Here is a 25881-nt window from a genome sequence, read left to right on the forward strand (position 1 = left end):
CTACCCATAAGCTTAAATAGTCTTGATCTCACGAGTTTTGAGATTGCTGAGTCCGCGTGACTCACAGATACTACCAAAATAGTTGCAGGTGCCGATGATACCAGCGCAGGTGATGCTACCGAGATCAAGTGGGAGTTCGACAAGGACCTTGGTCGTTACTATGTGTCGTTTCCTGATGATCAGTAATGGAGCCTAGTTAGGACGATCGAGGATCTAACATTTGGGGTTGTCTTCTTTTCATTTGGATTTGTCCGTAGTCAGACTATGTGTGTACTTTGAATGATGGATGAATTGTTTGTTCCTTTGTGTGACGTGGCGATTGTAAGCCAACTATCTATTTATCCATTTCTTGTTCATTACATGGGATTGTGTGAAGATGACCCTTCTTGCGACAAAACCAACATGCGGTTATGCCTCTAAGTCGTGCCTCGACACGTGGGAGATATATCCGCATCTTGGGCGTTACAGTGCTCGCGATCCAGCGATCCAGGCGAGAGGTCCGCGCTCGGCTCGATCTGGGCTGGCGAGCGGGCGGACGGACTGGCGAGCGGGCGGATGGTCCTGCAGCAACGGGGCGATGTTGACTGGATCGGAGGAGACATCACACGGTGGTCTGGCAGGCGGGGCGAAGGAAAGAGCAGGCCAGTGTGGACCTGCAGGAGAGAGGATTAGAGGTGGAGAGCCGGCGGCAAGGGATAGAAGCAGCGGCGGCCATGGATGGGATCAACAGCACAAGTTGCGACGTGCAAAAAAAATGACCTAGCTCTAATACCATGTTAGGAAATATGCAACTTGTATTCCCATGGGGCCATAGGCCAGCATATATACACGTACAAGTGCAGGAAATATGCAGAAAACCCCTTATACAATGGGGTAAATACAAAATGTTACATGGCTATATATGTAGTACTCTAACAACAAGGTCGGTATCTTGACGTGGAGGCGGCAGGAGAAGTCTTGGAGTATACGTCAAGCCTTCGGCAGATGCAATCCTGATCACTGATACGTCTCCAACGTATTTGTATTTTTTGATTGTTCCATGCTATTATAGTATCAATCTTTGATGTTTTATATGCAATTATATATCATTTTTGGGATAACCTATTAACCTAGTGCCAGTTGCTGTTTTTTGCCTGTTTTTTGCTTTTTAGGAAATCAATATCAAACAGAGTCCGAACAGAGAAAAAACTTTGGATTATTTTTTTCTGAACCATAAGAGACCCTAGAAGGTTCGGAAGAAGACCTGAAGAGCCACGAGGGAGCGACAAGCTCGGGAGGCGCGCCCCAGGCTTGTGGGCCCCTCGTAGCACCTCTTGACCTAATTCCGCCTCTATAAATTCTGAAATATTCCCCTGACATCAGAGATCCACCTGAAATACTTTTTTCGCCACCCGCAAGTTTCTGTTCTCTCGAGATCCCATCTAGAGGCCTTCTCCAATACTCTACCAGGGGGAATCGATCACGGAGGGGCTCTACATCAACCTTGCTGCCCTTCCGATGATGTGTGAGTAATTTACCACAGACCTACCGGTCCATAGCTAGTAGGTAGATAGCTTCTTCTCTCTCTTTGATTTTCAATACAATATTCTCCTTGATGTTCTTGGAGATCTATTCGATGTAATGACTTTTTGCGGTGTGTTTGTTGGGATTTGATGAATTGTGAGTTTATGATCAGATTATCCATGAATATTATTTGAGTTTTCTCTGAACTCTTTTATGCATGATTGTTATAGCTTTGTATTTCTCTCCGATCTATTGATTTGGTTTGGCCAACTAGATTGATTTTTCTTGCAATGGGAGAGGTGCTTTGTGATGGGTTCGATCTTGCGATACTCTATCCCAGTGACAGAAGGGGATATGACACATATTTGTATCATTGCCATTAAGGATAAAAAGATGAGTTTTATTCATGCGTGAGTTTACTTTATCTACATCATGTCATCTTGCTTAAGGCGTTACTCCGTTCTTTATGAACTTAATACTCTAGATGCATGTTGGATAGCGGTCGATGTGTGTAGTAATAGTAGTAGATGCAGAATCGGTTCAGTCTACTTGTCTCAAATGTGATGCCTATATACGTGATCATTGCCTTGGATATCGTCATGATTATTTGTTTTTTATCAATTGTCCAACAGTAATTTGTTTACCCATCCTATGCTATTTTCAAGAGAGAAGCCTCTAGTGAAAACTATGGCCCTGGGTCACTTTTTATCATATATTAAAATCAAAATACCTTGCTGCAATTTTTCTTTATTTATTTTATTTTGTGCTTTAATTATCTATCTATCACCATATAATTTAATCTTGCAAGTAAGCACCGAGGGATTGACAACCCCTTGTTCGCGTTGGGTGCAAGAATTTGTTATTTTATGTGTAGGTACTGCTAACGAGGTGTTGCATGGTTCTCCTACTCGATTGATAACCTTGGTTCTTAACTGAGGAATATACTTATCTCTACTATACTGCATCATCCTCTCCTCTTCGAGGAAATCTCAACGCAGCTCACAAGTAGCAAGCACGCCCATCATGCAGCTTCCGAAGTCCATCTTGATAAGAATGAGGGCCCATCAGCCCAATCTGAGGAGTATGGGCCGACCAAGTTAGTACCCCCTAATACAGGACACCGCCACAATGGCTTCATCAGTACTTGCATAAAATGATGTGGAAGTTCAGGTTTTCATAGGTCTTCTTTGCGTCTTCAAGGGGTGGATCTACTAGAAGAGCATGAAGTAGTTCATCAACTGGTGCCTTGTAGTGAGTGTCTTCACTCATCGAGTCCAAAGCCCATGTCGCAATGTCATCAGCATTTCCTGAGAAGTGCACTGTTGTATAGAACTGAAGAATGAGTTCTTCATTCCAATCGCAAATATCTAAACAGAAGCTAAGCAGCCCAGCATCGTGAAGAACAGCCAAAACTGGCCGGAAGCATGGAATGGATTCCATGCCACATGAGGAATGTGACGATGCGGGAAGATCTTGCTCTTCTCAAACGGCAATGAAGCATAGTGGTTCATTTTCATCTTGGTCAAGAAGCGCAGACGCCTAATCTTGGCTGAGTTATATAGTGACTCGCCAATGAAGAATTTGGCATTACCGAATTGGGGTCGTCTGAGGCTTCTGCCAATCTTTGACATGACCGGAACTGGTTGAAGATTGATTTTCTTCAGCCTCACACCAAACACTGGTCTTGGAGAGCCAGTCGAGTCTTGTGGATCTATGATGGTCTTTGCTGTGAATCCTGGCCTAGATCCAGGTTTGGAAAAGTGGAGATAGGAGAAATGTCAGGCTGGAGGACCACAATAATTCAATCTCAACTCACATGTCATATTCCGATGAGGGAGTGACGATGACAGCTTGCTCGGCTGTCTAGTACAACAAGGTTTGCCCGACTGTCTATTACACAAGGTTTGCCTGACTCTGGCGATGACGACGACATGACTTCGGGTCGCTCCAGTGTTTGTAGTCGTCGCTAGGTGATCTATAGATCTGGATATAATTTTTACTTCTGGCGTTCTTTGTACTGTCTTGAAAGATGATAAATTGATCGGAAGTTTTTCCCGAAAAAAATTCATGTGTCGGATTGAGGGTCTCAAGAAAAAAAGATTTGCTGCTGTAAGTTTTTTATTCATGGACCGGTAAGAAACAGACAATGTTGGACTAATATATACTCCTACCCACGCGAGCAACTGTTGTCGTCGGGTGTCACTATGCAGATGTTGTCATAACACGCTGATGAACGATTTAATGGATACGTTAACTTTCTTTCCCGTTCAATGCACTGGCATTTGTGCTAGTTCTATCAACATCCACACTTCTGACTTTATAGTGAATCCTCCTACTTTTATTTCTCGCAACATGCATGGAAAATACTACTTATATTCTACAAAAAGTTTACAGCTATATAATAATTAAACACAATCGGTCATATTTTGGCCTTTGCTCTCAAAGTTTACAGCTACAAAAAGTTTACAGCTATATAATAATTAAATTTCAGCAGAAACGCTCTCTATGAACCACGGCGAGCTGTCAGTCACAGCCGACATTCCTCATGACTTAAGCTAGTTTTTCATATTTTGGCCTTTGCTCTCGAAGAAGGCACAAAATGCTATAGGATGACACCAACATTCAATGTGTTAGATTGAGCAACCGCAATCACGCGCATTCAAGCTTCTGCACCAGGGGAAAGGGGAAGCTCAGCATCACCACTCAGACACGGCATACTGTTAGGGCATGGAACAGATGAAACGTCCCTTTTCCAAAATGCTTTGATGGATCGAAGTGTCGAATGGTTAGATCAATCACTTGGAATTTCATAGATCCTTGGCTTGGAACCTACATGGATTACTTCAATGACTAGAACGTTGGGACTGTGGAGTCGTTGGGTAGGACAACTCAGATTGCTCATCACTCCGCAATTTGGAAACATCACTCTGCGGGAGACAAGTAAATTAGGACCGAGGCAAATTTAAGACCCAAGCAAAGACCTGTGTTGCTTTAAGGACAAAACATGCTTCAAAACTGATTTAAAACATCCAAGTGCGTTGATATTGAATGTCACCTGTGATGCTTCAGATTGTTGACCATGCTCCAGCTGCCTCTTCGTTGCATCCTGAAGAGATACAGAAATGCTCAGAGACGACACAGTTGGCAAATGAAACTTAACATGTTTAAATACCAAGTTCGTTGTGCCACAGTTTCCTCTAGAAGACAATGGCAAATATTCAATATTGATTCTACTGTGTGATGTCACATATCATGAATTACCAAAAATATATGTCGGGAAATAAGGCGAGCTGGATTTTATGACGTGTTGATGTGAGCTTAACGTACAGCAAGAGTGGACACAGAGCTGAACTTGGTATTCACTAGTACTAAAATATCTTCTGTAACATAATGGACAGTAGCCTGAAGTTCTGAATTAGTCACACTGACTTCAAATAGTGTAGGGAACATAATGCAGAGCAACTCAAGTTAACACACCGACTCCTACCCTTCTTTTATCAGAATCAAGTACAGCAGGATAGCTACCTGGTGATTTAGCTCGCCATTCTGATCCTTGAACACTTGTTGGTTTGCTTGCTGTTGCAGGTACTGCTGCATCTGTTGTTGAGCAAACTCTTGCTGCTGCTGCTGCAGAACTACCATCTGCTTCTGTTGTTGATCATAAAGCTGCTGCTGTTGCTGCTGAAAGAGCTCCTGCTGTTGTTCCATGTCTTGTTTCTGCTGCGGCATCTGCGAAAGATACTGTTGCTGCTGCATTAACTGCTGCTGTTGCTGTTGTTGTTGTTGGTACATTTGCTGTTGCTGCTGTATAAAGTACATCTGCTGCTGCTGCTGGAAATAAAGCAGTTGCTGCTGCTGCTGGAACTGCTGGCTTTGATCAATTCCAGATTCTTGTTGCTGATGTTTATTTTGTTCACCTTTAGTATCCCCTGAGTGATACTCACCCTGTGTTTTGTCAGACTGTTGCTGAACTTGTTGTGCATGTTGTTGTTGTTGTTGCTGCTGCTGGACCTGTTGCTGCCAAAGTACCATTTGTTGGTTTAGTTGTTGTACCTGTTGCGTAAAGCTTTGCTGGAGATGCTCGGTTGGAAGCTGCTGCTGTTGCAAACTCTGTATCTGCTGATTATGCTGAGTCTGCAGGTGATACAGCTGTTGCTGGTAATATTGCCACATCTGGGATGCATACCCTTGCATCATTTCCATGTACTGTTGGTTTCCCTGGTTCGGTTGTGCGACGAGGTGAACTTGAGAATGTGGGGATGTATGAACATTCTGAGAAATTGCATAAGCAGGTCCTTGCTGCTGCATCTGCTGCATGTTTTGTCCAGCTAGAAAAGGGTTAATGGATTGGTACGTTTGAGAATTATCCATGTGGTGCTGAAGGGGAGCTTGAGCAGTCACTGCATTGTCAGGAGAAAACTGAGAGCACGTGGTAATTTGTGTTGTTGCCATTTCTGAGCTGGAAGGTTTTGCGCCGACTGACAGATCTTGTGTCTGTGAAGACTGAATATGGTCTTGACTGAGTGCAGAGACTTCCGTACCACATTGAGTTGCTTCTGGATTATCACTAGAGCTCTCTGGCTTTGCATTACTGACAGACACATCATGCTCTGTTTCCAGCTTTACCTGGATTTTCTCAAGTTGCTTATTCTCTAATTCTAAAAATATTGGAGTTGGACCGGACGGACTTCCTTTGAGTAAGCTTGTCCCAGATGATGGTTCAGATCTTGAGCATACTGCTCCTGGATGATGATCAACTGCATTTAGCTCAATGGCCTTAATCTTGTCCTGAACATCAATCTGCTTGGGATCAGCAATTGAATTTGAAGGAGAATCATGATTGCATGATTCAGCTTGAGCGGCTTTCTCACTTACCGAAGCCTGACATATTGTTGTCTGGTCAATTTGCTCGCATACAGTTAAATCATGACTGATATCTTGGTTAGCATGTGAAAACATTTGGCTTTGAATTCCATACTTGTCCAAGCTGTGTTGGCCGTGAGCTGTATCGCCAACCTCCTGTTGCGCATCAACTGTCCCGGTGTTCTGCTCATCATCATATCCCTGTCCTCCTGAATTGACAGCATCCATATCCACTTGCGAACTGACTTCTTTATCAACTTGCCAAGAACAAGTTTCACTTTTAGATGACTGTTTTAATGTGATTCTGCCTTCTGGAGAACAGTCATGAGCAACCCTCAGAAATTCAGTTATTCTCCTCTTGTTACAGTCAGTAGTACAGTGCCGCTGTGACAGGTTCCTTGTGTTGTGAGGAAAAAGTTTGCTGTGTCGAGCCCATGCCTTTCTGAGTTCTTGGACACTCCCATAAAGGTCAACAAACTGCAAGCAGGAAACCAGTTGAGCCAGCAATATAACGATGCAGGAGATAACGGACAAGAAAGAATCTAAGTTTCCTCTGTGTGTGGGAAATAAGAACTGTATGCCAGTACTTTTCCTCAGCATGCTAACAAAATAGAACAAATATGAGGCCACTGCTTCAGTTAGTTCAAACCATTACAGCATGACAGCAAAGATTTAACTAAATGTCACACGTGCATGACATAAGAGAATCTGACACAGCTCCCCTGCCATTCATCCTCCATCAAGTGACAATGGAGTTTCAATGTAAGTCTTCCGCCTCCCAGGCCTGCTATCGGCATGAGCATTTTCTCGTCCCTTCTCAGCCACTTCAATGTTCAATTCTGGATGAATAATTCACCTTCACAATGAAGGCTTGGAGCATACGGCATGCATGGATAGATGATCAGTTGATGATAAGTAAATAAGAGGTCAGACAAATCATCATAGTGATGAACTAGCTGCAGGTAATCAACAAGTAAAGTTTGAAATGTTTCAGAGCATTTGTTATGTTTCTTTCTAAAAATTGGCTGCATATATGCATTACCAATAATAAAGTGCATTTCTTTCATGATCTTAAGCAAAGAATGTGTCAGAAAAATTTATATCAAACCCCGTTTGACTATTTGTTGTTAATTCACAACGGAATAACAACCATGCTGAAGATAGCCAGGTTGGCCAGACAGCATGGCTGTACGGGGTAACACAGTCCAGGTGTTAAAAGCAGATACCATCGAAATTCAGGGATAGTACTGCCAAATGGATATTATGTTCCAGTGCACTACAATGTATACTGTTTTCTACATTCACATTGAGTGATGCCCACCTGTGACTTAAGATGTAGTGAGACGACTCCAACACAATGTTTACTGAATTCACTTATACTTCAGATTACTGAATCCCATAATATTAAGCGCAGAACAAGAAGAAAGAGATAGAATCTCATTTAGAAATGATTATTCGATCCACTTAGAAAAGTGAATGTAAATGGAGTGTGCACGCCAGTGTGCATTAAACTGCAAGCACGCGAACTGCAAAGGATACACACGCAGACGTACTAAAGAAATGCACAAAAAGATACACAATGCAAACTGCCATTAACTCTCTAACCTTTAGAAACAACAACGAGATATCTTCACGGTCTTCAAGGCTTAAAGCTGTTGATACGCCAGATCCAGGAATCACGGCATTAGCAATAACAGAATCAAGCAGAGGTATTTCTGTAGATCCTCCGTATGTACTCATGAACTGTATGAATCCCTAGTGGAAGATCACAGAAGGTATTACACAGGTCTCTTTCCAGACAGGAAAGAATAAAAAATGAAACTATGCTCATTAAGAATAAATGGCACTGTCCATGGAATGGGTATGGAGGCTTATCTAATCTAGCCGATGCTATGCATGCTTGTATTTATGCGTTGCAATTTGCTTCTGATGCAGGAATGGGATGGGTGGTGCTCGAAACTGATGCCACTGTCCTCAAGCTGGCGTTGGTAAGCAACGAACATGATTGGTCAAGACATGGTGTCATATTAAGGGATTCAAAGTTTATCCTTCTTACTAGTATTATAGTTTTCAAGGTTGTCTGTTGTAATTGTGGGTGTAATTTATTAGCTGATACCTTAGGTGCTAATGGTGCTTATATGGACCCAGATGCAACTGATGTTTGGCTTGACTCGGTTCCAAACGTATAAACTAGTATGCTCAGCGGTTTGTCTGTGCCACCAAGTTAATAAAGCCCACCGTTTTCTAAAGGAAAAAAAAGACATGCACCTTAATCAATGGTTTGCAGGGTGCCTGTTTTATTCCCTTGACAAAGACTTCTTTAGCTTCACCAATGCTATGACTTGCCTGTAGAACATGACATAATCAGCCAAAAATACAAGCAGAAATGTGCTATGTCTAAGCATAACATATGTCAGTCCAAACTAAAAGCAGAAACATCAACTGGCGAATATACACTCTTCTAGTCAGGAGAGCATAACACATGACTAAATTATTTGCTGCATCTTCCGTGACCCTCTAGGCCCAAATATAACTCAAAGCACAGCACTGGCAGGACAGGTGGACATCAATAGCACCCCGCTTACACTTCCGTCCGCTACACCCGGACTGTTCAGGCCAGTCACCCCGGACTGCCCAGACATGCCTGCCTATGCTCAGTAAACGGGCCAAAGGCCCATGTATATGTTTCCCCTTACCCCTTCGTTGTTGGACTATAAATACTCCACCCGCACCTCCTCTCTAGGGTTAGTTAAGAATAGAACTCATTGATAGAGCTTAGCTCATTTACCTCCCCTAGTGGGATTCCTCCATTGTGGAGATGGCTCCTCATGGAGAACAAGGCCACCTTGAGAGGTAAAGACTGCAAGGGTGCAAGACCTCCTTCCCATGTGGAATTCAAGCCCTCCTCATCTTAGGACTTGGGGAAGAACTTCCCACCTTGTTCTTGCTTTTCCTTGGATTTGTAGAAACCACGTTGACAGTGTGGTGTGGATCTATGATTACAAGTGTGTTATGCCTTCAGTTATCCTCTTTTCCTTGTGTTCCTTTATTTTTTGTGTTCTTCACGTTCTTCCTCAAATCCATCTCCATTTCATGAAGATCGGGCCACCCCTAGGGTTCACATTGTATCACCCCAGAGAACCTTGGGTGCTACCAGTTGTGGAGCTATCTTCGTCATGCGCACCGGTGATCCCAAACATAAATCTCTTCACAGTTGAAGCAAAGCCCTTGACGACATTATTCTGCCAACTCAGCTTGGGTGGGGTGCCGAACCTGCCATGGCGGAGTTGGCTCTCGAGTGGTCGGCGGCAGAACAGGTGCAAGTGGTGCTGGCAGGGAAGATATTGGAGTTGAGTTAACTGCAGGAGGATCGGAGGGGCCTTGGTGAAGGAGATGGTGGTTTTGAGGTCAGATGGTCGTTTAAGTTCAACGTCAATGCGAAGACCATTGGACAGCCCTGCCGTGCACAAGAACCGTTATTGGGACGGTATTAATGGCTTATTGTTGTGGCACATGAGTGCTAGAAACTTGCTGCGTAGTCGGCAACCGAGGAAGTGAATGGCAGACACACCAACTCGCACAAGGGATTTGCGCGAAGTGAGGTCCCAAACTGAACGTGGCAAGCCTCCTTCAACTGCTACCATGTCGGTGATGTCAAAATCACACTCAAGCTGTAAGTACCGGAAGTGAGCATCATTGGTGAAGTGGTAGGCTGCAGTCCAGATGCTGTCGGCCTCGTCTGTGCTCGCGCCTATTGAGCCAACCAAGAGGATCGACCGAGCCATCATACGTTGGGAAGTCGAGCTTCTGGAAGTGCGGAACGCCGGAACCCGAACCTAAGCCGAGATGGTGGTCAGGCAAGGGCGGAAGGGAGGCGATGGGCGGGGTGGATCCATAGATTGGTTGTGGAGGGTTCCCGGCCATAACAGCGTATGAAATCGGTTGCAGGTAGAGGCGGCGGCAATCTGCGGCTGCTGCTGGTAAAGCTGCTTATGGTAGGGCTGCTACTGGTAGGTGGGGCAGCAAATTGGGGTGGAATTTGAGCTGTAAGGTGGGGGTGCAAAGTGGCCCAGATTGATGTTTAGGGGCAGCTGCGGCGAGCAAGGAGATGGCTGGAGGTGGTAAAAGGGGGATGGAGCACCGTGGTGGTTGGCAGGAGTCCGCACAGGGTTGTGTTACGACAACAGGTAGGCGGTGGAGGGCAGGAAAGAAGGGGGGGGGGCAATCTGCCCAACGGGCAGAGGTCCGCCGGCAGCAATTCCCCCGCTGGAGAAGGGGGCACCGGAGGCACTGTTGGCGAGGGGAAGCACCAGGGGTGCGTCGTCGCTGGGGAGGAGGGCCTGGGACCCGGAGGTGGTGTCATGGGCGGCTGCTGCAGCCACGGAATCTGGTGACGGCGGAGGGCTGGCAGCCGTTGCTCGAGCACCATCAAGCGCTGCACCAGCTCGGCAAGGAGCGGCTGGTCCTCCACTCGTTGGTGTGTGAAGGCCTCCAATTGCCTCGTGATAATCTTCATCTGCTTCACAGCCTTGATCTCAATTTCTTTGCCCGCCATCGTAGATGGTTCTGATACCAAATTGGAAAGATCTACTACTGACATAACCATAATCCCTAATTACTGAAAAGTAAATAAAAGTAGATAATATTCCTCTCTGCTTTACTGAGAGGGGTCGGCCGCTTTATATAGTAGACAAGACTTGACCGACAAGCCGTAAGTCTATTCAAACTCTAATACGATTTCTAAACTCACTGGACTCTTTCCTAACAAACTTGCTTCGTCAACCAGCACTCTAATTAAGGGACAAGACTCTATGTTTGATAGGTTGACCCACATAAATTTTTATGTTTGAACCTAAACATTAGATGCTAGTATAACTCACACTGCAATCCCAATGTGGGACCATCCTACCCTGACAAACCCATATTTACAATTCTAAGACAGATATTACTACTCACAATGATACTGTCTATCCTGATTTAATTTCAGTACACTGCAATTTGAAAAGCATCACAGATAAAGGAACAACCCAAAATCTGCAATTATTTTCAGATAGCACCTGATGCCTGTAAGATGCCTTAGCAGAAAGTATATTGTATACTACAAGATGTACATATCATACTTGATGTCAGTGGAAGGTCCCATATTACCTACCGCATATTTGAATTGCGCAAAATTAGTGTACAGGTCCGGTAGTACTTCAGTGTTCTGCTTTTGCATGGCATCCTGAATTGCATTCTCATATATCTCAGTAGCTGCTTTGGTATTTCCCTACGAACAGTTGAACAGTGTAAATGAATAATATTCTCATGAAGAAGCTAACCAGCACCAATGCACAGAAAACTGGTGTATACCATGCGTTTCTCCATGTTGGCCAGTCTATTAATATTCATGCAGAAATCTGAAGTGGAATTACTGCTTCCTTCAACAAAAAGAGCACGAGCACCTGGTGCATCACCAATTTGCTCTTTGAACATTGAATAGTACATACTGAAAGACGGGACTCCCTGTTTGAATGAAACAAAGAGTAAAAATACAACAGAATCCAGGCTGGTAGCACAGAGCTGCATGTTCTAAAGTACAAACAAGTAACAAAGTTGATGGACAGGCAGTAAACATTTATCACTCCATTTTGAGAATGCATGATTACACCGTTTACCATTCTTTAAATACATAAATGGATGCATATAGAGATTTCATAGGCGGTATTAAAATATATGCCAAGTCACTGAAAATAGATACAGATGCTCTTCAAGTACTAAAATATGTCATTGAGTCAGTGTTAAACCCTTATAATAAAATGATAACGGAAGATTAACTCATTAAATGATGGCTAGTGTCATGTGCACAGTGCACAGTGCGGCAGAACAGTGACAGCAGCAGCACATGGCAGTGGACCTCCAGCCAGCTAGGGCCCATGGAGTTCACACATCTAGGTAGCAGCAACTGCAATACTAGGGCTGGCTGGGTAGGCTTAGAATAATTTGTTATCTTGATTAGCAAGATATTATGGCTACAGATAAAATCTTATCTTTGATAGCTAGGAAGTGATCTCGTCTTCAGATGGAAAAACTAGATTCAGATATGTGCTATCCATATGTAAAGGCGGCTGTATTATAATTTATTTCTCAAACAGGCAGCAGAGCTGCGTATCTTTGTATTAGAGAAGAAAAGGAAGGGGTAGAGAACCCGAGTACACATGCACACACACTTAGTTGTTAGCGTACATGCCCGCCTGTGAAAAACAGAAAGACAGCCAAAACCCAACCTAACCCCTCCAAACAAGAGCTGTTAGAGCCCTCGAGCCCTAACCATACCCCACAACTGAGCCTCCTCAGCAAGCACCGGAATACTAGTCATGCTCGGTGCTACACCATAGAAGGCAACTGTATTATCAATTGTTGTGTCGCAGACTCACCTTGTTTTGGCTGTGTCGTATGTGTGTGTGGCGGCTCTCCTGAGAACGGGAGGACTGGATGCCTCCTTCTAGGTCAGTACCTCCACATGGGCTTGGGCCCTAAGTGACAAGGCTTGATGGGCTTGGGCCCATACCGGTTCAACACTCCCCCTCAAGATGGGTGGTAGATATCTATCATCCCCATCTTGTCACATGCCAAGTTACAGTCCTTCGTTCCCAGTCCCTTTGTCAAGCAATCTGCAAACTGCTGCCCAGAGCTGACGTGAGTAAGACTGATGATACCAGCATCAAGTTTCTCCTTAATGAAGAAGCGATCAATTTCCACATGTTTTGTCCTATCATGCTGAACTGGGTTATTAGCAATAGCTATAGCTGACTGATTGTCACACCACACCTTCAAGGGTCCCTTCCTCAGAAGTTTCAACTCGCTCAGTAGGTACTTCACCCAGAGCATCTCACATAACCCTTGAGATAAAGCTCTATACTCGGCTTCTGCTGTTGATCTAGACACAACAGGTTGTTTCTTGCTTCTCCACGACACCAAGTTTCCTCCCACAAACACACAGTAGCCAGAAGTTGATCTTCTATCATCTTGACAACTGGCCCAATCAGAGTCACTATAGCCATCCACTTCAAGATGTCCACTCTTCGCAAACCACAACCCTTTACCTGGAGTCCCCTTCAAGTATCTCAGAATTCTGTGCACAATATCAAGATGCCCACTCCTTGGTTCATGCATGTATCTGCTCACCACACCCACGGCATACGTAATGTCAGGCCTGGTATGACACAAGTACAATAACCTCCCAACCAGTTTCTGATAATCTTCCTTATTCACCAGCTCGCCTGACTGAGCTGTCACTTGATGATTTTGTTCAATCAGCGTAGGGGCTGCACGGCATCCCATCATGCCCATGTCACTCAAGAGATCCAAGGTGTATTTCCTTTGGCACAAAGATATTCCCTTCTCTGTCCGGGCCACTTCAATCCCAAGGAAGTATTTTAGGTTGCCCAAATCCTTCACCTCAAACTCATTGCTCGGACACCCCTTCAATCTCTTTATTTCCTCCTCATCATCTCCGGTGATGATAATGTCGTCCACATAAACTGCAAGAATGGTGATCTTTCGATTAGAGAGTGAGTGTCTGTAGAACACCGTGTGATCACCATTACATTGACCATACCCCATAGCACGGACAGCACGCCTGAACCTATCAAACCAAGCCCTCGGCGATTGCTTCAGTCCATACAAGGATTTCTTCAGCCTGCATACCTTCTCCGTTGTCAGTGAAGTACCAAAACCTGGTGGTATCTCCATGTACACTTCTTCCTGCAACTCACCATGCAAGAAGGCATTCTTGACATCTAATTGATGCAATTTCCACCCAAAGTTTGCAGCACAGGAAACCAATATCCTTACTGTGTTCATCTTTGCCACTAGAGCAAACGTCTCGTCATAGTCAATTCCATAAGTTTGACTATATCCTCTGGCGACCAATCTGGCCTTATACCGTTCCACCTTCCCCTCAGGATTCTGCTTCACTGTATAGATCCACTTACAACTCACTGCTTTCTTTCCTGCCGGCAATGTGGTTAGCACCCACGTCTTATTTTTCCTCAATGCTTCCAACTCTTCTATCATTGCTTCATGCCACTTCGGATCTTGCTTTGCAATCTTCCAATCCTTTGGGATTGACACAGTTTGAAGAGAGGCAACAAACACTCTATAGGAAGGAGACAAAGCCTCATAAGACACAAAATTTCCAATGTCATGATCATCCAAACACTCCAGTGGTAAAGCCTTCTCAGCCGCTTCACGTGTCCCCTTTCGCAACGCAATAGGTAGCTCCACTGTGTCAGATGAGCTTGCACCACTGCCTTGCTGCTCCCCCTGCACTAACTGCTCCCCCTGCACTTGTTGCTCCCCCTCCTGCACAAGTGGCTGCCGCCGAGGTGTTAGATGAGTCATGCACCTGTGGCACTTGTGGCTCTCGCCGAGAGTACACTAGGGGGATCTTCTGCCACCGATCTCGAACAGGGAGCTGGAGATTACCAATCTGAATGGAACCCACGGTTGGTTGGACCCGTACCTGCACATCACCATCAGTGAGAGTACCAACCGAAATTGTACCCACAATTGGCTGGACTTGAACCTGCACATCATCATCATCAATGTTAGTGCCCACAGAATCCGCGTGAGTGTGAGATACAGCCTTCTCCCCCTCTTGACCATCTTGCACAGAGTGGAAATGGTCAAGCTCTTGAAACAACACACTTAGATCTGTTGGCTCACCATAGAATGGCTCAGACTCCCTGAAGGTTACGTCCATACTGACAAACCTGCGTTTCTCTGAGGGACACCAACATTTATACCCCTGCTGACTAGAAGAATAGCCCAGAAAAATACACTTCACTGCCCGCGCATCAAGTTTTCCAATAGAAGGACGGTGATCTCGAACAAAACAAGTACTGCCAAACAACTTTGGGGGAACAACAAACTTAGTTTCTCCATATACTAGCTCACACGGAGATTTCATGCTTAGTATTCTTGATGGTGTCCTGTTGATCAAGTATGTGGCTGTCATAACTGCTTCACTCCACAAGAATTTGGGCACATTCATCGTAAACATCAATGACCGGGCAACCTCAAGAATATGCCGATTTTTCCTTTCTGCCACTCCATTCTGGAGGGGTGTCTGGGCATGAAGTTTGATGAAGAATACCGTGATCAGACAAGTAAGCCCCAAATGTGTTGTTCACATACTCTGTCCCATTGTCAGTCCTGATCACCTGCACCTGCACCTGAAACTGATTCTTCACCAAGGCATGGAAATTCTGAAAACAGCTAAACACCTCATCTTTGTGACGCATCAAATAAATCCAAGTCATACGAGAATAGCAATCGATGAATGTAACAAAGTATTTCATTCCATTCATTGATACAACTGGGCTCTTCCATACATCCGAATGAATAAGCATAAAAGGAGATATGCTCCTAAGCCCCTTACTCACATATGAGGCTCGTGTGTGTTTGGCATATTCGCAAGCATCACATGTCAACTTGCCCTTGCCTATCCCACACATAACATCCGGAAAGATTCTACTCTTCTTATCAAAAGATACATGGCCCATCCTATAGTGATGGATCATCGCCTCCTTCTCCTTGTCCTCCATGGTCGCAGCACACACCAAGTCCGGCTGCACCTCCTGGTCCATGTACCAGAGCCCCCTACGCCTGGTGCCAGTCCCAACCGTCTGACTCGTCTGTCGCTCCTGAATCACGCACCCGAATTTGTCAAGGATCACACGACAGTCAATTTGATCAATTAGAGCACTGAAAGAGACCAAATTGACAGGAAAAGCCGGCACATGTAAAACTGAGGATAGGGAGATGGTCGGAGTGCACTTGACTGTGCCAACCCCCATGACAGGCTGGTTTGTGCCATCAGCAGTTTGCATAGTGCGCGTGTGAGATGGAGGGTGCTTATTGTAAGACTCAAACATGCAGGATTTACTAGCAACATGCTTAGATGCTCCAGAGTCAAGAACCCACTCTGGAGCACTCTCATTAGAAGCAAGAGATGCCTTTTCCGGATTACCTTCATCAGTGGAGACCCAGAGAGCAAAGTCTCCATAGTTAGCATCGTCTGCATCTTTGCCTTTTGACGTCCCAGTGTCTCCTGCCACTGCCATGTGAGCCCTCTGATCTCCTGAGTGTCCTGAGTAACCACCTCTGCCCATAGAAGCCTGACCCCTTAAGGTCCCTGAGTATCCACCTCTGCCTCTACTCCTGCCTCTGCCAGTTCCCCCTCTGTTGTATCCCCTGCCTCTGCCACGAGTTGGACAGGCCCACTTCCAGTGACCTATCTCCCCACAGATATGACATTTGTTGGGATCGCTCCACTCCATGCGCTCAGTGACTGCAAATGTCGAAGCCGGCACAGCCTTCATGTCTGCATGCTCAAGAGATAGCCGCACCTCCTCTTGAGACATTGCAGCAATAGCCTCCTCAATAGAGGGCAGAAGAGGTTGGTGCAACAGGGAAGCCCTCCTGCCATGAAAGCAACCTCTAAGACCCTCCAACAGTTTCAGCACACGCCTGCGTGCAATCCACTTGCGCCCTGACTCGATGCAAGCCGCATCATAGAGTTCCAGAGGGTCGCAGTTATCCTGCTCTGCCCACAGAGCCTGCAGCTCTGCCACATATGCCATCACTGACATGTCGTCACCTTGATGCAGCCGACTGATCTTCCCCTCAATCTGAGCAATTAGCATGACATTGCCCTTGCCTGAGTACAAAGTGGACAGAGTCGTCCATATCGCAGCGGATGTGGATAGCCCCTCCACAGAGCGTCCAATGGGGGGCACTACCGAGTTCAACAACCAGCCAATGAGCACAGAGTTTATGACCTTCCATCTCTTTCCCTCCACAGTAGTCTTGTCTCCTGGTTCAGCAACAACACCCAACAAGTGCCCATCAAGCTCCTTCTGTTCCACAGCCAGCAACGCCCTCCGGGACCAGCTCAGATAATTGGTAGTCCCCTCTAACTTCATGTCCATGGGTGACAGTTCGATCTTCTGAGCCACTTCCTGTCGAGGAACGATGGCCCCAGATTTCGACTCCTCGAGGAACTTAGCTAGCTTCTCGAAAGCTTCAGCAAGGCCTGTTGGCTCACTCATCTTCGGAGACAGGCTCTACACACCCAACAACAACAGCAGCAAGCACAGCCGCACACAGTCCTCTGCAGAATCAGCAGCAACAGTCCGCTGCACACATACAGCAAGGCCCTCTGTTCTTTCTCCCCCTCTGCTCACACTCCGCACGCGCAGCAGCAACAATAAGCAGCACCTTCCTCTTCTTCAATCCCAGCAGCCAGGACACAACGGCAACGAGCAGAGCCGTGCGGACTCGCTCTCTCCCTCCGCGCGAACGACAGCAGCACGCCTCTCCTGCTCTCCACGTTCGCTGTTCCTCCGGCTCTTCTCCTCGTCCTGCGCCACAGCCGCACGCCTCCACGCGCACAGCCGCCGTTGATTTCCCGCTGGCCCGCGCAGCCGCCGTGCGCTCGCCGCCGTGACGCGCAGCCGCACGCGCGCGCTCGCACACAGCCACGTCCGCCCAGATGCGCCGCCGCCTCCCCACCGGACTCCGCCGCCGGCCGGCGACTAGGCCACCGTCGCCGTCGTCCCCAGCACCTCGCCTGCGTCTGATACCATGTTGTGTCGCAGACTCACCTTGTTTTGGCTGTGTCGTATGTGTGTGTGGCGGCTCTCCTGAGAACGGGAGGACTGGATGCCTCCTTCTAGGTCAGTACCTCCACATGGGCTTGGGCCCTAAGTGACAAGGCTTGATGGGCTTGGGCCCATACCGGTTCAACATCAATTTATCATTAAGATTAAGCAAAAAGAAGTAATTAATCCAGTGCACATGAACAGATATGGAAACAGCATAACGGTGACTACTGACTAGGCAATCAAATAAGTGCTGAAAAGTAAAAAGTACAGATTACAAGGCAAAGAAAATGCCTCTGGAGGGAACAGTGAACTTTGAGATGAAAAGTCTACAGCACAATGTATGAATTTCCTTTCTATGTAGGCTATAGCTGTTCTAAAAACTTCAGGTTCTTATTTTAAAGGGCTATCTTCCAACGATTTTAGAAACAGCAGAATCAAGGGAATTATGCATGCGTCTGGGAGATGTAACACAAGTGGTTCTGCCGCCTTCGATGTACTTGGCAAAGCAAGTCGATACAGAAGAATATAAGTTCCTTATACAAGCTGCTACTGCTACTAATAATGATAATAATAATAGATGTATCAAACAAATAGTATTCCAATCGATGATACCTTCACAAAACACGACGAGGCTCGACCAAGAGCATAGTTTGCAATCTCTCTGCCACCTTTGGCATCAACATACTCAGCATAGCGAATCCAAAACTCAGAATAATTAGCGCAGGGGATCAAGCATCTCTCATAAAGTTTTACAGCCTGCAAATGAGAGGCCAAGAGCGAGATATAATCATATGCTAGCACAGACGATGCAGCTAGACTTCTGCACAAAAAAACAAGTACAAGAATAAAAATACCCAATCAAAATCGCCATTCTTCTCAACAAAGTCAAGATACAGGTTCCAGTTTTCAAGTTGGTCATCATCAAGTGGCTTGACATGAAAAAAAGGCCTTTTGATGGATGCCTCAAAGCCACAGATTTCTTTGTCGAGTTCACTGGACCTTTGGTAGAAACGCTCCCCAGCAAATAAGTACTGCTTCAGTACTTCAGGTTTAAGATGCCCACCTTGGTCAAACAAGCGAGCAACTTTAGTCGAGATATACCCTTCCGATTCCTCAGATTCCATCGCTTCAGAAGTATGTAAATTTTCTGATGATATTTCAGCACCACAATGTGTAACCTCTTGTTCCAATGATGTTACCAACTTCTTAAAACTGGTAGCAAAAATGAAGACGAAAACAAATGAAATGGCATCAGTGAAGACTTCTACAGATCTATTACTCTACTAATTGCAAACCTTTAAAGTTCACACACTAGTCGGAGGAATAGAAAAATTATACTCCCTCCGTTCCATAATGTAGTACATACAGATTTTTTGAAAAGTCAAACTTTGACCAAGTTCATAGAGAAAAGTATTTATATCTACAATACCAAATATATATTAATATGAAAATACATCACACGATGTATCTAATGATACGTGTTTGATATTCTAGATGCACATGTTTTCCTTTATAAACTCGGTCAAAGTTTGTAAAGTTTGACTTCTCAAAAAAATTATAGGCACTACATTGTGGAACGGAGGGAGTATAAGTCACATGTCTAGTGGGACCAAACTATAATGTCCCAGATTAACTCAGGCCCATAGGAGTAGAAAAATATTTGCTGTCGAGTCAGTACAATTGAGTTATAACAGCTCAGATCAATCGTGTACAACACTAGTGTTAAAGGAACTACTTCAACATGCTGCGCTAGATGCCACCCATCTTCTTCCTCCACATGGAGGACCTCTGATTTCATCGTTCTCCGGTACCTACCGTCCGGGAAACGTCGTAGAAACCATCCTCCACCAAGTTAGGGCAAGGATGTCGATCTCCTCAGGTAATGCATTGTTTTCTCCTCTCAATTTTGAATCCCTGCTGCGTTAATTCGTAGTTTATAGATAGGACTTGCGATATTCTACAGGATAGATCCTTTTAGAGCAACTCCAATGCGCCAACCCAAATGGACGGCAATTTTGTCCGTTTGGGTCGGCCCGGCGGACACCCATGTCCGCTTTCGCGTTTGCGTCGGCGCTTGCGCCCAACGCTGGCCCGACCCATTTTTTAGGTCGCGCGATAAAAATACCGCAAACATTTTGGAAAATAAAAACATTAATTAAACATTAATGCCGGACTTGACGAGAGTCCACGAGTCCACTTTTACATTAATTAAAACATAAAATAAAACTAAAAAACTACGAGGAGGCGTGCTGCCCTAGGTGTCCTCGTCGTCGTCGACGGGGGGCGGTGAGGTCGATGGCGTCGGCGCCAGGCCAGCCTAGGGGAACGTTGTCGCCCAGGCTGTAGCGACGTCATCCGCCGCTGGCTGTACCACTGCTGGCAAGGCGCTCCTCTGCGTCGCGCTCTAGCTGCTCGAGGTACTCGCCCTCGCGGTGCTCCTCGGCGAGCCTTTGCTACCGCCATTGCTCGAGGTAGAGCTGCTCCTGCGCCGGCGTCGCCCCAAGCCAGATGGGTGGCACGCTGACCCACTCGCGCACCACCCCGTTCCATGAGTAGCTCTCCAGCTTGATGGGGGTCGGCGCCGCCTCGGCCTTGACGGGGGACGGCGGCCTCAATGGCGGCACGATGCAGTCGCCCGAAGCGAAGAGCGCCATGCCTCCGCCATGCGTGCTTGGTACGCCGCCTCTTCCTCCGCCGCCTTGCGCCGCTCGTCCTCCTCGCTTTCCTGGTCCTCGTCGCGCACGACAAGGGGCGGCGGCGGGGAGCCATGCCGCACGTCGCGGACGCCGCGCCTCCTGGCCTCCTCGTGCTCGAACGCAAACCAGACCTCCCAAGCGGGAGAGTCAGTTGCGTAGGCGGGGTCGCGACGCTGCTCCGGCGTGCATTGGGCCATCACTTTTGTCTGCGTCGACCCAAACGAACGGTGGCAGACCAAATGGGTCGCCCCATTGGAGTTGCTCTTAGGCCACAAAATCTTCATACTTTGCAATGAGAGATGATTTGGGTGCTCCAGCATAGCCGGGGCCAACTCCCTCTTACCCGGATTCGTCAAGGAAAAGGCAGCTGTTTTAGCTACCCCAGAGCTGCAGGCGTGGGAACTCGGAATTCCAAGGCACCAGGATCTCCGAATTTATACCGGATCTCCTGGGTGTCACGAGAGCACCTCCATTTATTTTAAGCAGCCTCTTTTGGCTTCCGCTGACGGCCTAGAGAGCACCACCCCCTCCATTTATCATATACTATTGTATCCCATGCTTTTCATAGGTTCAGATGGCCATGTTGGGGATGCTAGGGCAAAGAATCACAAGGGCAACAGTGAGCAGTTCTTTGTGAGGAAAACTCATGGTTCGTTGGAGGAAGGACATGGGTCTGGGAGTACTCGTCGTGCTCCTAGGACAAAGTGGGTTGCCGGTTATCGCACTCCAATCTATGTTGAGCCAAATGATGATGAGGTTGTGAACTATGCCCCTAATGAGGTTTGCATCTTATGATCATTCAAACGGAAAGATTTATCAGAGTGCACGGAGCTCAACTTATAACTCTTAGAACCATTATTGATCAATATCATAATATTGTGGTTAAATTAAACTAAGCATATTGTACATCTTGCCCCTAATGAGGCTTTTGGTGTTAATGGCATATTGTGGTTAAATTAAACTATGTTTCGAGTGGTTACACAGGACCTTTCAAAATGAAAGATAAAGTTGGCCAGCAACCCCATAAGCAAAAAGGATAAAAGAAGACAACACGTCAATTTTCTACCGCCGTTTCTTGTTTTTGAGTCGTATGTATGTCGTACTATAAAGAGAGGATACGCCATGGATCTAGGTATGGGAATCAACAAACCAAAAGCAAGCCAAAAACACCCACATCCTATGAAAGAGAGCCCTAAAATGTTGAGTGTTTCCCCTCAGGTGAGCCTCGGACCATCCGGGTGGTCTGTAAGCCAAACACATAAAACTTATGTTGAGGTTTGAAACCTCCAAGGTCTCCGGGAGCCTCCAAGTTCTTCAACCCTCAGAGTGGTCCCTACCTGCCTCCGACCGAATATAGATGAGTTACGTTTTCGCTCAGATGCACCTCGAAGGCCCCCCGGGCCCTCCAAGCTTACCAGACTAGCAGCATAACCGGCAAAATTAGGGATAGCCTACAAAAGGCATCTTTTTCCCCACGAAGAAGGTGACAACTTTCACTCACTCTCCACCATTGTTAAACGCCTCAAAAGCTTGAGGTCTCCCTCCCTAGCCCTTCATTGCACCTACACTTTCAGGGAGAGCAAGAGGACATCCCGATCTAAAACTCCAGCAAAGTAAAAATCGAGTTTGTTGACTCCTCACGAGATCCTTCATGAATCCTGTTACTTTTGGGTTTGTGGGGAATCCTAGACGGTTGGTGTTTCTTGGGAACTTCCAAGTTGTGTGGTTGTGCCCCAAGCTCGTATGCGAGGGTTTGGAGCTCGCCCCAAGAGCTACCCCTAGTGAGAGGGTACTTGGGCATTTGTTTACCGAGGTACTAGGAGGCTTGGGTGAGACATTCGTTGTCGTGGGAGCATTTGTTGTCTCCCACCTCTCCAACGAAGATTAGCACTCTCTCAAGGGTGTGAACTACGGATTACATCTTCGTCTCCATCACTTCCGGTTGTAGAACAGAGATCGCAAACTACCTTGTATGGAATCGAAGTACACCCAATGCAGCATATGTTCTTGCTGAGACAAATATTGTGCCCATACGGGATACATTTCCTGTTAGATTGTATTTGTACTGTATTGTAACTCATGTACACACCCTAGAGTATAGGATCTGTAACGATCGCCCAAGGCCTGCGTGCCGACTCTCTCGAGCACGCCTTCCTCTTCTCTCGTGTATAAGTTGTACTCTATAACCAGATCAATGCAAGGGACCAGTGATAATCTGTCCAACTTGGTATCAGACACCAGCCGCCTCCATGGCTACCGAATCCTCCACCTCCGCCGCCACCTCGTCGGGCTCTTTCTCTTCTTCGGCGCTGAGCGCCCCCACCGCCCCGGCCACCACGGCAGCGACCTCCCCGCCGTTCGTCTTCGGCACAAACCCTTCGCTCTTCAGCGGCTCTTCCACCTCTTCGGGCTCCAAATTCGCCCCCATCTTCTCCTCTGGCGCTCCTACCCCCTCCACGCCGCCTGCTCCAACCCCCAGCGATTCCATCTATCACGATCACATCACCAACCACATCAAATTTCTCCTTAATCCTGTCGATCACAACTACCACAAGTGGAAGACCGTCTTCCTCATGGTCCTCGTTCGCTACGGCATCACCTACCTCATTGAGCATCCACCACCACCCAATGCCACCCCCCAATACCTCGAGCTGAACGCCCATATCGCCCTGTGGATCTATGCCACTCTCTCCGACATCATGTGTGACCACGTCGGCGGCGCCACCACCACATATGCTCTCTGGCACAAGATCCAGGCCTTCTTCCTTGCAAACTGTGACGCTCGGTTCATGATCCTTAATCGCCAGTATCGCAACCTCAAGCAGGGCAATCTTTCCTTGTCTGACTACGCCCGCCGCATGAAACTCCTCACCGATGCCCTCGCGGATATCAATCATGCCATCACCGAGGTGGATCTCACCACTCAGTTTCTCCATGGCTTGGACAAACGCCTCGACACCATCCGCGTCGTCCTCGGCGATCAGGGTCTCCCCTTCGACACCGTCCTCTCCCGCGTCGTCCTGGCTAAGGAGTCCCAGGTGCAGTGCGCGGCTGAGGAGAGCGCCTCCGCCTTTGCTCTGCCTGGCGGTGGTTCCTCGGGCGGCAGCTCCAGCGGCGGTGGCCGTCCGAGCCACGATCGCCCCACGGATCGCTCCAACGACGGCGCTCCTGGCGCCCCTCCCCCGCCGGCTCCCGCCCTTGGTCGCGGGGTGACCGTCCTGGCGAAGGCCGTGACCGTGGCCGCGGGCACGACCGCGGCCGTGGCCGTGAACGCAACGACAACGGGGGTCGCGGCCAGCATCAGCAGGTACCGCTCTCCCCGTACACCGGCTACTTCGCGCCGTATGGGATGGCGATCCCGTCTCTGCGCTCCGGCTAGGTCCCTCCCAACGCCGCCGGCGTGCTCGGGCAGCACCCAAGCCTACCCGGTCTACCCGCCGCCGGCGACGCCACCAGCCCCGTTCTACCCGGCCGCGCCTCCGTCGTGGGATCACCTCGCCATGCTCAACACCGCCTACAGCAACGGCGGCTACCCTGCTCCCCCAGCGCCCGAATGGTACCTTGACAGCGATGCTTCCTCCCACGTGACAGGCAATCCAGGTATCCTCACCTCGTCAAGTTCTTCTTTAAAGCAGCATCTTGCTTCTAGTATTCTTGTTGGTAACGGGCAACATCTTCCCATCACTGCTTCCGGTTCCACAACCCTACCCCCTGTGATGGCCTGGCTTATTAGGGATGATAGACTACTCATATCAATAAGGAATTCCTTCTTTTCCGGGAGCCCATTCGGATAGAACTCCAAAGTTAAGCGTGCTCAACTTGGAGTAGTGTTAGGATGGGTGACCGACCGGGAAGGTGCTCCCGGGTGCGCATGAGTGAAGACAAAGTGCGCAGAAAAGACTAGTATTGATCTATGGGGCCAGTCTAGATCCCGCCAGGAGTAACGACCACTGGCGAGTGTGTCTGGGCGTTACACCCCCTCACGGATATTCTTGTTTCCCCTAAGGTCGTCACTAGCTTAATTTCTGTTCGACGCTTTACCAAAGACAATGCATGCTCCATTGAATTTTACACATGTGGTTTTCTTGTGAAGGATCTTCGCACTCGGAAGGTGCTCAGGATCTCCGTTAGCAATGGCAACCTATATCCCTTTGTTGGCACCAACGCGGCTCGGGCGCACGCACTCTTCACCACCTCTACACCGGACTTGTGGCATCGCCGCCTCGGCCATCCTAGCGCGCACACTCTTTCTTCCTTGGCCAAAGATTTCTTTAGTGATTGTAATAAGGATGCTCATACCCCATGTAATGCATGTCAACTTGGCAGCCAGCCACATCTTCCTTTCCCCTCTTCCTTTAGTAAGACTTTTGCACCTTTTGATTTAATACATTGCGATTTGTGGACATCTCTTGTTATAAGCTTTTCTGGTTTCCAATATTACTTGGTCATCCTCGACGATTTCACCCATTACTCATGGACTTTCCCTGTGTGCAATAAATCTGACACGTCTTCCATCCTACAACGCTTCTTTACGTTTGTCCACATCCAATTTCATGTCATCATCAAAGCCATGCAATGTGACAATGGAGGCGAATTCATCAACACCTCTCTTCGTGCCTTTTTCTCCTCCAACGGTATTGCCTATCGCTTCTCCTGCCCACACACTTCCCCACAGAATGGCAAGGCCGAACGCCTTCTCCGCACCACAAATGATATTGTGCGCACTCTTTTACTACAAGCCCATCTTCCTCCCCCGTTCTGGGTCGAAGCCCTTCACACGGCCACCTATCTCCTCAACCGCCGGCCTTCTCGTGCCATTAACAACACACCACACTTCTCTATGGCACACACCCCACCTATGACCATCTTTGTGTTTTCGGCCGCCTGTGCTTTCCGAACACTTCCGCCACCATGCAACACAAATTGTCACCTCGTTCCGTTCGTTGTGTGTTCCTTGGCTATCCTTTAGAACACAAAGGCTATCAGTGTTTTGACTTGGAGTCCCGCCGCGTCATCGTCTCACGCCACGTCATCTTTGACGAGCAGCAATTCCCGTACACACCGCCAGCCTCTCGCCCCCCATGTAGTACGTCCACACCGAATCCCCCGCCCCCACCCCCACCGAATCTCTCGGATCCACCACCCCCACCTGCGCCCTCGGATCCCCC

At 47.4% G+C, this 25881-nt stretch overlaps 2 protein-coding genes across 2 annotated transcripts in view; both read right to left on the reverse strand.

The window, feature by feature from the left end:
• Positions 1–3905: 3905 nt before the first annotated feature.
• The window catches only part of LOC119354291, a 32243-nt gene continuing 10267 nt past the window's right edge, over positions 3906–25881 (reverse strand). The window contains exons 5-13 of the mRNA XM_037621010.1: positions 18872–19229; positions 18630–18773; positions 11719–11871; positions 11519–11635; positions 8635–8712; positions 7972–8121; positions 5029–6843; positions 4559–4609; positions 3906–4430 (exon numbers count right to left, since the gene is read on the reverse strand). Of these exons, the coding sequence (XP_037476907.1) occupies positions 4347–4430; positions 4559–4609; positions 5029–6843; positions 7972–8121; positions 8635–8712; positions 11519–11635; positions 11719–11871; positions 18630–18773; positions 18872–19229 (2950 nt within the window). The 3' untranslated portion in view covers positions 3906–4346. The remainder of the gene's footprint in view (positions 4431–4558; positions 4610–5028; positions 6844–7971; positions 8122–8634; positions 8713–11518; positions 11636–11718; positions 11872–18629; positions 18774–18871; positions 19230–25881) is intronic.
• Positions 15922–18606, reverse strand: LOC119354292. The gene is made up of 2 exons (XM_037621011.1): positions 16382–18606; positions 15922–16055 (listed from the first exon to the last, which is right to left on the reverse strand). The coding sequence occupies exons 1-2, from the start codon at positions 17460–17462 to the stop codon at positions 16012–16014; spliced, it is 1125 nt and encodes a 374-aa protein (XP_037476908.1). The 5' UTR covers positions 17463–18606; the 3' UTR covers positions 15922–16011.

Source organism: Triticum dicoccoides, chromosome 2A, assembly GCF_002162155.2.
Source record: "Triticum dicoccoides isolate Atlit2015 ecotype Zavitan chromosome 2A, WEW_v2.0, whole genome shotgun sequence".
NCBI lineage: Eukaryota > Viridiplantae > Streptophyta > Magnoliopsida > Poales > Poaceae > Triticum > Triticum dicoccoides.

What these genes read in the sequence shown, in the direction of transcription:
- LOC119354292 (XM_037621011.1), bottom strand. Translation starts at nt 17,462, where the DNA reads ATGAGTGAGCCAACAGGCCTTGCTGAAGCTTTCGAGAAGCTAGCTAAG. An exon ending in CTGGGTCTCCACTGATGAAG is followed by an intron (nt 16,056 to 16,381) that starts GTAATCCGGAAA and finishes TGCGTGATTCAG; the next exon opens with GAGCGACAGACGAGTCAGAC.